The sequence below is a fragment of the Haplochromis burtoni genome, unplaced genomic scaffold (assembly GCF_018398535.1).
Source record: "Haplochromis burtoni strain Fernald_Lab_line unplaced genomic scaffold, NCSU_Asbu1 Contig_394, whole genome shotgun sequence".
NCBI classification, from domain to species: domain Eukaryota; kingdom Metazoa; phylum Chordata; class Actinopteri; order Cichliformes; family Cichlidae; genus Haplochromis; species Haplochromis burtoni.
The window spans coordinates 417332-429126 of record NW_024582755.1 but is presented as its reverse complement, the minus strand read 5'-3'; the positions used below and the strand labels follow the sequence as shown (position 1 = coordinate 429126).

General features: G+C 45.8%; 1 protein-coding gene and 1 long non-coding RNA gene across 10 annotated transcripts in view; both read left to right on the top strand.

Moving 5' to 3' along the window:
• The first annotated feature begins 1420 nt into the window (after nt 1–1420).
• On the top strand, nt 1421–7823 carry LOC102304348. 3 transcript variants are annotated; one of them, XR_006052792.1, is made up of 6 exons: nt 1421–1525; nt 1926–1985; nt 2722–2829; nt 3100–3162; nt 3313–3349; nt 6226–7823. It is a non-coding gene; the product is annotated as an uncharacterized LOC102304348 (long non-coding RNA). The 3 variants fall into 3 exon arrangements; XR_006052790.1 differs by lacking the exon at nt 6226–7823 and having other exon boundaries at nt 3313–3532; XR_006052791.1 differs by lacking the exon at nt 6226–7823 and having other exon boundaries at nt 3033–3162; nt 3313–3532.
• Nucleotides 7824–8008: 185 nt separating this feature from the next.
• Nucleotides 8009–11795, top strand: part of LOC102307092 (CXADR-like membrane protein) — a 16306-nt gene continuing 12519 nt past the window's right edge. For 2 of the 7 annotated variants that reach the window (XM_042212803.1, XM_014341112.2), the window contains exons 1-2: nt 11262–11326; nt 11411–11515. Coding sequence is in view for 5 of the 7 variants with exons in the window: in XM_042212800.1 (XP_042068734.1) it covers nt 8909–8969; nt 9185–9466; nt 10231–10479; nt 11091–11225; nt 11411–11515 (832 nt within the window). In the remaining 2 variants the exon portion in view is untranslated. Of the gene's footprint in view, nt 8970–9184; nt 9467–10230; nt 10480–11090; nt 11226–11261; nt 11327–11410; nt 11516–11795 lie in introns of those variants that run through there. The other 5 variants (XM_042212805.1, XM_005945487.3, XM_042212804.1 and 2 more) reach the window with 5 other exon arrangements.

The window sequence follows — 11795 nt, the reverse complement described above, 5'->3', positions numbered from 1 at the left end:
ATCTGCAAAAATCAGAGATGAGATTCTGAGGCCACCAAAGCGAAAGCCCTCCGCCACTTGGCTGCGCCTAGAAATCCTGTCCATAAAAATTATGAACAGAACCGGAGACAAAGGGCAGCCCTGGCGGAGCCCATCACCCACCGGGAACGAGTCCGACTTATTGCCGGCAATGCGAACCAAGCTCTTGCAACGGTTGTATAGGGATCGAATGGCCCGTAGCAATGGGCCAGACACCCCATACTCCCGCAACACCTCCCACAGGACACCCCGAGGGACACGGTCGAATGCCTTCTCCAAGTCCACAAAACACATGTAGACTGGTTGGGCAAACTCCCATGCACCCTCAAGTATCCTCGAGAGGATAAAGAGCTGGTCCAGTGTTCCGCGACCAGGACGAAAACCGCATTGTTCCTCCTGTATCCGAGGTTCGACTAGCGGACGAACTCTCCTTTCCAGCACCCTGGCATAGACTTTCCCAGGGAGGCTGAGGAGTGTGATCCCCTGTAGTTGGAACACACCCTCCGGTCCCCCTTCTTAAAGATGGGGACCACCACCCCGGTCTGCCAGTCCACAGGTACTGCCCCTGATCTCCACGCAACATTGCAGAGGCGTGTCAACCAGGACAGCCCTACAACGTCCAGAGCCTTCAGGAACTCGGGGCGGACCTCATCAACACCAGGGGCTCTGCCACCAAGGAGTTGTTTAACTGCCTCAGTGACCTCGCCCCCGGAAATTGGCGGGTCATTCCCCTCATCCCCAGACTCTGCTTCCTCCTCGGAAGACGTGTCAGTGGGATTAAGGAGGTCCTCGAAGTATTCCTTCCACCGCCTGACAATTTTCTCAGTCGACGTCAGCAGCGCTCCGCCAGCACTATACACAGTGCAGGTAGAGCACCGCTTTCCCCTCCTGAGACGCCTGACGGTTTGCCAGAATCTCTTCGAGGCAGTCCGAAAGTCTTTTTCCATGGCCTCTCCGAACTCCTCCCACACCCGAGTTTTTGCTTCAGCCACTGCCCGAGCCGCATTCCGCTTGGCCTGTCGATACCTGTCGGCTGCCTCCGGAGTCCCACAGGCTAACCAAGCCCGATAGGACTCCTTCTTCAGCCTGGTGGCTCCCTTCACCTCTGGTGTCCACCATTTGGTTCGGGGATTACCACCACGGCAGGCACCAACCACCTTGTGGCCGCAGCTCAATGCAGCAGCTTCGGCAATGGAGATGCTGAACATGGTCCATTCGGACTCGGAATGCTGTTGAAGCTCTGCCGGAGGTGTGCGTTGAAGATCTCGCGGACTGGGGCCTCTGCTAGACGTTCCCAGCACACCCTCACTACGCGTTTAGGTGCACCAGGTCTGTCAGCGTCCTCCCCCGCCACCTGATCCAACTCACCACCAGGTGGTGATCAGTTGACAGCTCAGCCCCTCTCTTCGTATAAGAGAAGCTGAGCCTGCTGACTCTGGACTGTACTACTGTGGTGGAGAACCAGCTGCTTATCTGAATGTGACCAAAGGACAGAGATCTGACAGAGGTGAGACACATGAACCCAAAACACATTAAACTCCACGTTCAAAGAGCTAAACCTGCGGGGTCTGCAGCCACCAGCACATCATAGTTTACAGCTCAAAGAGGAGGAAGAGCAGAGAGCAGGATGAGTTTAGTTTAGACCCTCGAGTTTGATCAGTGCTGTCGATGACGTCACTGCGTTTGCTCCTGTATAACACGGCACTTTTAACAAATCCAGTACCCAGTCATCGTTTCCAAATCTCAAGATATTATCAAATGTTTTTGTTTCTTATTTATAGAAATTGTATTTTTTTGAAAACATGCATTTTATTTATGGTATATATTTGGCTAAATACACGTGTGCAATTCTGTCAGTCTTTCTCATTTTCAGTTTATGAAATTAAATTCTCTGTTGTATTCTCAAGATAAAGAAACAACAACTACAACAGTTACTCACCAGCCAGCAGTGACACCTGCCCCGTCAGGTATGAGTCCAACAAAGACATCAGTCAGCTTCACAGGTTTAAATGTATAATTCTCAGTCAAACTTACATCAGCTCTGCTGTTTACAGTATAAATGACGTGTGTTTGAGGCATGATGCTCTGTCAGACAAGCTCAGCTGTTCTGAATTACATTAAAAAAACACTGTTCAAAAAACTTAAAGGAAGACTTTGAAAACGTGTCTGATCTCAATGGGAAAAACTATTGCTGCATATCTATGATATGAACGAGGACGTGTTAGCAATGGAAGGATGCCACATCGTTGGATGGGCATGAACATTATAAACCTACAGAGGCTGAATTCAAAGACGCCTCGAGACACAGCAAAGCTTCCAGCTGTGGCACGTATTCAATGTGCCACAGCTGGAAGTTGGACTACCTGTGCAACCTGTGGAGGGTCCAGTATCACCCAGTGCTACCAGTAGAGACACTGACCTTAGCCGGATGTCAAACTGGTGAAAACACAGACAGAAAAGATGAGGAGGAAACGATGTCTGAGACTTTCAGCTGTAAAACTGCTCCTGTGTTGGAGGTCGTCTCATTGTTGCTCCTCTAAGTACAGCTGCTGCCTAGCTGTGCATCAACATCTGGCCTGATGCTAGACTCTGAAGTGTTAATTAAGTTTTTGGAGCAGTGTTTATGATATTAATAAATAGTATGTAGAGTCGATCATGTTTGTTTAATAATTGTATCGGATAATTATTCTTTTGCTTTTCCAGCCAACCGTCACCTGTTTGACTTGGGGATCCGAGCCCTTGTGGTCTTCGTCTGCAGCCTTGTTCTCGTCATCATTTACTTTATTTGGAGACAAAAGTCCAAAAGACGAGGTGAGTAAAGTAAAACCAGGTGCTGTGGTTTAGCTGACTTATGTATTTGTTTAGACGCTTTGTCCTGATCAGTCTCACATCTTTATTTCATGTTCAGCTGAAGTCTGGTTTACTTTCCTGCCTTCACTCTGTCTGCTAACTGCTAACACATTAGCCACCTGGGCTAGCACGGTTCAGCTAACAGCTCTGAATCTTGTTTCCAGCATGACATCACAGCAGGCAGCATGTTTCACTGTCTTTAAGGAAGAGCTGACTCTGATCTGTCTGCAGGGACTGACGAACAGCTCCACGCCTGTGATGAGACACCAGCTGGAGCAGAACATCTTATAAATGGTGAGAGTGAAGCAGCTGAGCTCATCTAAACTTTCATCTCTGCTTCTGTTACACTTACAGTCTGAGTAACAGATTCCAGTAACAAATAAACTGGTTAAATTATTCCTGCTGATAGTTAATCGTAATAATTAATTCGGCGTTCTTTCTCAGGAGCAGCGCCTGCATCAACATGCTGACAGACCTGCAGGTAAATGTGGAGTTATTGGTTTGATGCTGCTGTTCATGAAAACAGACGCTGGAGGGTTTATAAATAGTAAAAGATTAAATTGAACAAAACATAAGATCACAAGGAAAAAATGGATTTTATTTTTTTATATATTCTTTAACACATAGTGAGTGAAGAAGAAACACCCAGTGCATCATGGGAATCCCCGGCAGCCTACGTCTATTGCAGCATAACTAAGGGAGGATTCAGGGTCACCAGGGGCCTCGTTCTTCGTACGTCGCTTACTACATCCAAGATCAAATCATCGCGCTAACCGTGAGCTCGCTAATCCGGTTCCCCGAACACACCTGCTGTTGACGATTACTACAGCTGGATGAAGTAATGCGCGATCACTGGGTGTCGTAAAAGGGGCTACGCATCGATAGTAGAAACATTGATCGGCAACCCGCTGATTGGTCGGCGAAAATGTCGAAGGGGCGTGCTCGGTATTTTCCGGCAGCAGAGCAAGAACTCATGAGTGAGGGATTTCAGGAGTTTCAGAGTTTAATTAAAACGCAAGAGAACACTGCAAAGGCTGCAAAAGCAAGGAGAGAGGGCTGGCAGAAAGTTGCTGACAAATCAAACTCGTAGGTAATTTAATAATAATAATAATAATGGATTGGGTTTATATAGCGCTTTCCAAGGCACCCAAAGCGCTTTACGATACCACTATTCATTCACTCCCACATTCACACACTGGTGGAGGCAGCTACGGTTGTAGCCAGGCTGCCATATCGCGCCATCGGCCCCTCTGGCCAACACCAGTAGGCGGTAGGGTAGATCTATCATATGACACTATATTGTCCAATATCATATGGCATTATATTATATCATAATATGTTATATTATATCCCCTTTCACATTAGAGCCACAACAGGACCCACAAGAACATGGGAACAAGTAAAAGTGGAATACAGGAGTATTCTACAGAATGGTAATATTTATCTCTTAGATTGCTTTTCGTCTCTTGGCAAGGTAATACTGGCCTGTAATACTCTGTTAGTTTGTTCATAACAGCAACCAAGAAAAGGGCAGAGGAAAAAAAGACAGGTGGTGGTCCTGCACCCCCTCGTCAACAAGTTGGTTAAGTAAATAATACCCTCACGGGAATATCGATATCTCTCAATGAGCACACTGTCGCGCTGAGCTAAAGGATCCTGTCTGTCCCGCAATATACGCTGAATTCTGAGGACTCTCCTTATCAATCTTGCACCTTCCGCAATGGGTGGCTCGCGTATACGGACAGGACATGGCTGCGACAGGCTTCCCAAATCCACCTTCGCTTTTATAGCCGTGGTCTCTCATCTTGATTACACAAAGTAATTTGCAATTGCTACTCTGAAATATGAATTACATCTGTAATAATCACATACATGTAATAGAATGTTAATAGTACATTTCCCTTTTTTAGGAAATGACCTGTATGTATCTGTGTGAAATCAATAAATGGATCAGGTGCTGCATTGTCTTTAGTTACATTGATGTTATTTATTTATGGTGAAACAGTGGTGGAATATCGCTGTTGCTTTCGTATAAATGAAGCGGACATACCTGCGTGGCCGCGATCTAATCCTGTTTACATAAAGTAAACCTGCTCCCGAGCAGGTTTACGCTTACGGCTCTGTTGCTATGACAGCAAGTCCCGGATGAGCTTCGGGGAACCGAACGATCCAGGATCACGCGAAATCGTCAACAATCTAATCCAGCTAACTTACTTAGCGAGGTACGAAGAACGGGCCCTGAATCCAAACTGGAAGCTGGTTCCACAGAAGAGGGGCCTGAAAACTGAAGGCTCTGCCTCCCATTCTACTTTTAAATACTCTAGGAACAACAAGTAGGCCTGCAGAGCGAGAGCGAAGTGCTCTAATAGGGTGATATGGTACTACAAGGTCATTAAGATAAGATGGGGCCTGATTATTTAAGACCTTGTATGTGAGGAGCAGGATTTTGAATTCTGGATTTAACAGGAAGCCAAAACAGGAGAAACCTGCTCTCTTTCTCCCTGCTAATAATCTCTCTTGTTTAACAGCTGTTTCAGTTTTTGAGCAAATCAAATTCAGGACAAACAACACGAGCAGTTATTGATGAGTCTGAGTGCTGCAACCAAGAGAAAACCACTGAACTGTGAAGTCATTTATATGATCCTTACACACTCGTCTCACTTTTGCTTATGAATCACTGACAGTTTAAATCTGTGAATATCTTTGAAAATGTACCAAATGCAACAACGTCTCAGTATTTATGTTTGTGTTTTCATAAACTCCTCTCATCGACTGCAAAGCAAAGAGAGCTTCATGTGGAGCCAAGAAAAAAGGAAAGTTTGGACACACTCATCCTTTCATGCTGTGTCTTTGTTTTTGCTGCTCTGTACATTGTGGACACAAACCGAAGACATCAGATACACGAAGCAGGATATCTGGATTTATAAAGAAGATCAATCTAAACATGTTTTATATTTTAGATGCTTGAAGCCAGGTTGGTATCATGTCAGTCATCAGTGTGACTCAGTGACGACCCACCTACACCACACACCCTTTGCTGCTTCTGCTCTGTCATAAATATAGAAAATGACCTCATTTTATATCCTTTTGCACCATTTCAAAGCCCAGTGTATTCTGCCTGTGCTGACAGAGTGAAACGCTAAAGATATTTATTCTATGGAAAATCTTCATTTTTTTCTTTTGGTGTTTTATTGTTGTGTAAAATTAAAACGCTGAAGCAGCACCTGTGAGCTCGTCAGCAGCACTCCTCCAGGTAGCAGCTGCTGTCAGCGTGACGATCCGGGGAAGACGTCGTTGGCTCTGATGAGTGTGTGCTCGTCTCTTTACTCTAATGTTGTTTCTCCTCCCTCTGTGCAGAGCTTCCCAGGATTTCCCTCCTGACTGGGATGATCCTGACTGGGATGATCCTGACTGGGATGGTCCTGACTGGGATGGTCCTGACTGGGATGGTCCTGCCTGAGCGTTGATGCTGCATGTCTGCTGCTCCCTGGAGCACAGCTTCTATTTCCACATTTGTATGACGCATGGTTTTAGTGAAGTCACTGTAAATAAAGGCTGACTGTGATTCCCCTGACTGTGAGTCCACTTCAGTGTACATGACATTGTGATACCAATGATAGCCGACCAGACTGATAAAGCTGCTGATATCATGGAGGAAGGTAGCTGTGTGGACGGGAAGCAAGGCTGACGCTGGAGATGGATGCTAGCTGTTCTTCCATGGTGCGGATAGAAATGGAGTAGGGGAAACCTCGAAGGTGGAGCAGGTGAACAGTGTTGTGGAGGTCAGGAGGGGGTCAGACAGGATCATAGCGAGTGGTGATTGGAGCAGAGCTCTGACATCCAGGTGCAGGGAACAGAGGTGACGGAGGTGCTGGGTGGGCTTGGAGAGAGAAATGAAACTGTGATTGTGATGAAGGTGCACACAGGTGGGCTACATCTAACACAGGAAGGGGAAAGTGAAAGCTAGGAGACTGTAAGGTGGTGTCAGGGGAGGATGTATACCTGCAGCATTTAATGGTAGGATGACTTTGAAGAAGAGGAGGTGAGTGAAGGTTGATAGCTAGGTGGTAGCTACAGCAAAGACAAAGGCTGACAGTCACCTTCATGTGACACTGAGAAAAGAGATTGTATCTGAGAGACGAGGAAGGATTATGGACCAGGAAGTTCAGAGGAGTAAGGAGGAAGTGAGGGCAGCCATGAAGAGGAGGAGGCAGCCGGTCCACGTGACATACCTGTGCAGGTGTGGAGGTATCAGAGAGAGAGGGCTGTTTAACCCGATTATTTAATGTGAGCTAGAGCGAGGAGGGATAAACTGATGAAGAACGACAGCTGTTGTTGAAGCTATGCTAAGAAGACGTGAGTTTGAATACCGAGGCCAACCATCCAAAGCAACTGCACAGGAGAGACCAGCTGTGATGATGGGGAGACAGTGGCACTGACACAGCGACAGGAGGCCGATGCTCAGATTTTTAGGGAGTCTGACGTGCTGGATTAAAAGAGTACATGAGAGAGTCGCCTCAGGTTAAGCTGTTTGGAGACAAAGTTAGAGAGGTTGGGTGGATTTTAACTGTGAGTCTGACCAAAGCAGCAGAAGATTTCGACCCCACCAGCCTCCTCATGCAGACTGTGTGTCATCCCTATCATCCCTCAGAGGCCAGTGTCACCGCTGCTGCTGCTCCGAATGATGAGGTCTGTGGTGCAGAATCACGAGACACAGGCAGCAGCTGACAAAGCAGCATCACACTGAGCAGGAGACAGCCCTTCAAAGTAAAGCAGGAAGTGCAGTGGGACACAGGGGGAAATGCAGCCACACTCATCAATATGTGAAACAGTGACTGGTCCGAGTCCTTCAGCCTCACAGTTTGATTTCTGACACACACACACACACACACACACACACACACAGCTTTAAAAACACAAACCTGTTTGGTTTCCAGCACCAGGACGCTGACCTCAGTGACCTCTGTGACCTCAGTGACCTCTGTGACCTCAGTGACCTCTGTGACCTCAGTGACCTCAATGACCTCTGTGACCTCTGTGACCTCAGTGCTGTGGTTGTTTTCTTGCTGCAGTCCTGGATAAACCCACAGGGTTGCAGCTGATAACTCTGCTTGTGTGTCATCAGTCTGACTCTTCTAAAGTTCACAGACAACTGTTGTGAAATCGTTGTGTTGAATTTCCTCCTGCAGCAGCTCATCACTCTGCTCTCTCACGTTAACACTTTGAGAGTGTTAAACTCTGGGTCAGGCTCGGCTGTCGGGGTCGGACCCGAACGCAGGACTCAGACGTGAGACTCAAAAGCAGCTTTACAGCATAAAATCATTTTCATTGTTGGGCTCGACTACGAGAGCTTTGATGACTCCGGGTTTACAAAAATGCCACATTAATCTGTGCTCCCTCATGTTCCTGAGGTTTTTCTTCATCTCATCACTTCTGCTTCCCCACACTGTCACGCTCTGACATCATCACTCTGATCATCCACTCTGACCGTCTTTCACCCCACACTTCACTCTCTTTCTCCTTTAAGACAACTCTCTTCTTATTGGCTGTCCCTCACAGTCATTTAGTGCATGGGCGGGTCATATTATTAAGTATGTAAACGCAGCTGACCTTTGTATGTACACACAGCCCTCCTTCAGCCATCAGATTAGTGTCAGTGATCCCTGCCTCACTGGCTACGTGATTTAAAACAATCCAAAGTTGTTATTTGATTATTATTTGATTATTTGCTGCGTGGTGAAAACTCACTGATGTAACTGATCTGTTTTCTACAGTAAGACAGGAGATCTGACGCCCCACCACCCCCCACCCTGGAACCTTCTACCTCCGCCTACGACGACATCATCTTATATCTGCATCAGTCAATAACACAAAACTGTCAGAATGTAAATTACATCACATTCCAAACTATAAAAGGAGCATCTGTATTCATTAACCACAAGAAGTGAGCAGCAGGAAGAAGAACAGGCGTGTTCACAGAGGCCGAGTTCCTGCTCTCAGATCACACAGGAACTGTTCAGACACTTCGCACTGTGTGAGGATGAAGGTGAACATCTTCTGCTGCCTGTTAGCCTGCACTCTGGGCTCTAATGTCACTGCAGGTGAGACTCTTTGAGCTTCTTCTGAGATTGGATGATGTAGAGCGTCGTTATTCTTCCTGATTTCCTGATTAAGGTTAATTTTATGAAACTTGATTTAAAAAATCAAAACATTGAGAAAGTCTCCAGTTATTTACATGAGGATAAACGTGTGATGTTCCCGTGTGTCCACAGCATCTGACGGTTTATGTGATTCTGAAAACTGTTTGTTTTTGCAGGTTTGACCCATGAAGGAGTTAAGGAGGGGACGCGGATCACTCTGCCCTGTCCTCACTCTGTGAAGGGTAAAAAAGTGAGGTGGAGCAGAGAGAGTGGAGGAAGCAGAGCTGACATACTTACAGCTGATGGAGACGGAGACAAAAAACACATCAATGATCCACAGAACCGATACAGTTCACAGGCTGACGGGTCTCTGTTCATCCTCAGAGCTGCTCCCTCAGACTCTGGCAGATACTTCTGTAACCATGAAGCAGCTGTGGAGCTGACAGTGATCCCATCAGGTAACATCAAACATTTTACCAGTTGACCTGTTTAAAAATCACGCGTCTTCCATAAAAAAACAATAACTGACTCAAACGAATTCAGTGAGAATGAAAAGCTGCATTTCAGACGTGTTTTTAACTTTAGTTGCAGCTTTGTTTTGTCACATGTGCTTCCTGTTACTGTCGATGAGTTTCTATAAAGTAATAACTGTAATGTTCTTCATGTGTAACCTCACATGCTGCAGTAACCAGTGAGCAGCTACATAATAATAAAAGTCTTATCTCTGCTCTCTGTAAACTCAAACCAGTGTATCTGAACTTCAGCTGATACGATCACACTGAAGCATTTTTGGGTTTTTGTGCAGTGACCGACTTTATGTTGACGATGTCATTCTGTCTTTGCTTTGACATCAAAAACCTAAAACGCCAGCAGAGATAACCGGTATCATCACCGAGTTATGGAGTCAGAGCGCAGACTTCCTGTTTGAAGTGGCGGCTCGGGCCAGCTTCACACAGCCTGTAGTAGCTGTGTGCTGCCACCAGGGGCAGTGCGCAGATATACTGTGTGGACTCGTCTGTGCTGTTGTTGCTGCCTGAGCTCCAGTTTGATGGAAACAGATAAATAGAAATGGATGCAGTGAAACAGTGAAAACAATGAACGCTGTCGGCTGCAGCCCTCTCTGTGCTCCCTGTCCTCCTCTTTCCTGTTGACGTCCACCTTTAAACCAATCAGCACGTTGGAAAGAATCACTTTAATGATAAATGTCATGAATTCTTCACAGGAACAACAATAGTGAGTGTTGCAGAGAGGAGCAGCATCACTCTGAACTGTTCTCATGATGCTGGAGGATCAGCTGTTCCCACGTGGAGACGAGACTCTGGAGAAATAAATGAAGGAAGGATTTCTGTTTCCACGGAGGACACAACATTACGTATAAGAGAAGCTGAGCCTGCTGACTCTGGACTGTACTACTGTGGTGGAGAACCAGCTGCTTATCTGAATGTGACCAAAGGACAGAGATCTGACAGAGGTGAGACACATGAACCCAAAAGTAACACAGAAATGTTTTTGTAGAGCTTCCTCTGTTTTCTGCCGCTCTCTGCAACAGTCGCCGACCACCGGCTATCCCGCCGTGTCGCTGCTGCAGTCTCTCATGCTCTACCTCTAGCCCCCTTCATCTGCCCCGCCAGGTCCTCTTATTGGCCTACGGTGGCCAAGGGCGAGCCCTGATTGGTCACAGTCTTAACTGGCATGCCTGGAAGTCTTCCGGGAACACGTCAACAATATACACAATAAAAGCATGCAATGAAACTGTACGAATAAAACACTGGACATTATTAAAGATTAAAAACGATAAAACACAGCAACTCATGCACAAATGCTTAAAAACACAAAGTTAAAACATGTCAGTTTCACCGCGTGACATTAATCAGCATCAGTCAGACAGCATCCAATCATTGTTCACAAATCACAAGATGTTATGTGAAATTCTTCAGTTCAGTTTTTTACTTTTAGTTTTAGATTTTGTGTTTTTTTTTATGTGGAGTTTGTTTTTAACCAACTCGTACATTTAAAGTTCAATTGTTGATTTTTAAGCTGTTATTTTTTATGTATCTACATTTTCTTTTTTCTGTACTTAAGATAATAAGACAACAAAAACAACAACAACAACAACTACCACACCACCACCACCTACTACAAAAACAACAACACCACCTACTGCTACAACTCATACAGCATCAGTAACAACTGCATCACCCCCCGATGCTCCATCAGGTATGATTGCATCAAAGAATCTAACGAGTGCAGTTGAACAGGTTTAAATGTAAACATGTTCATCTCTTCTGGCCTGTAGCATAAATGACCTTTAGAGTGAGGTCTGATGTGTTTATATATTAAATATTACAGAGTGTCCATGTATGTGATGCATGATCCGTGTTCATCACTCTGACCTTGTCCAGCTCTTCCAGTGCAGAGTTTCCTGATAGGAACTGGTCTTCTTCTTCTCTCCATCCTCATCCTCATCACTGCCTGCTTCATGTGGAGATGCAGGTCCAGCAGACGAGGTGAGTAAAGAGAAACATGACCAGAATCTGTGGTTTACATGACTTATTCATTGGTTTAGACATGTTAGTCGCATCATTCTCACATATCTGCTGTGGTCCAGTTTAGCTTCCTTCACTCGGTTCTTTTGAAACATCTGTTAGTACGATGGTGGCTGTTGAGCTGCGGTCTGTCTGTCAGCTCAAATGTCATGCTAACACATCATGCTAACACATCACGCTAACACGTCATGCTAACACATCATGCTAACACATCACGCTAACACGTCATGCTAACACATCA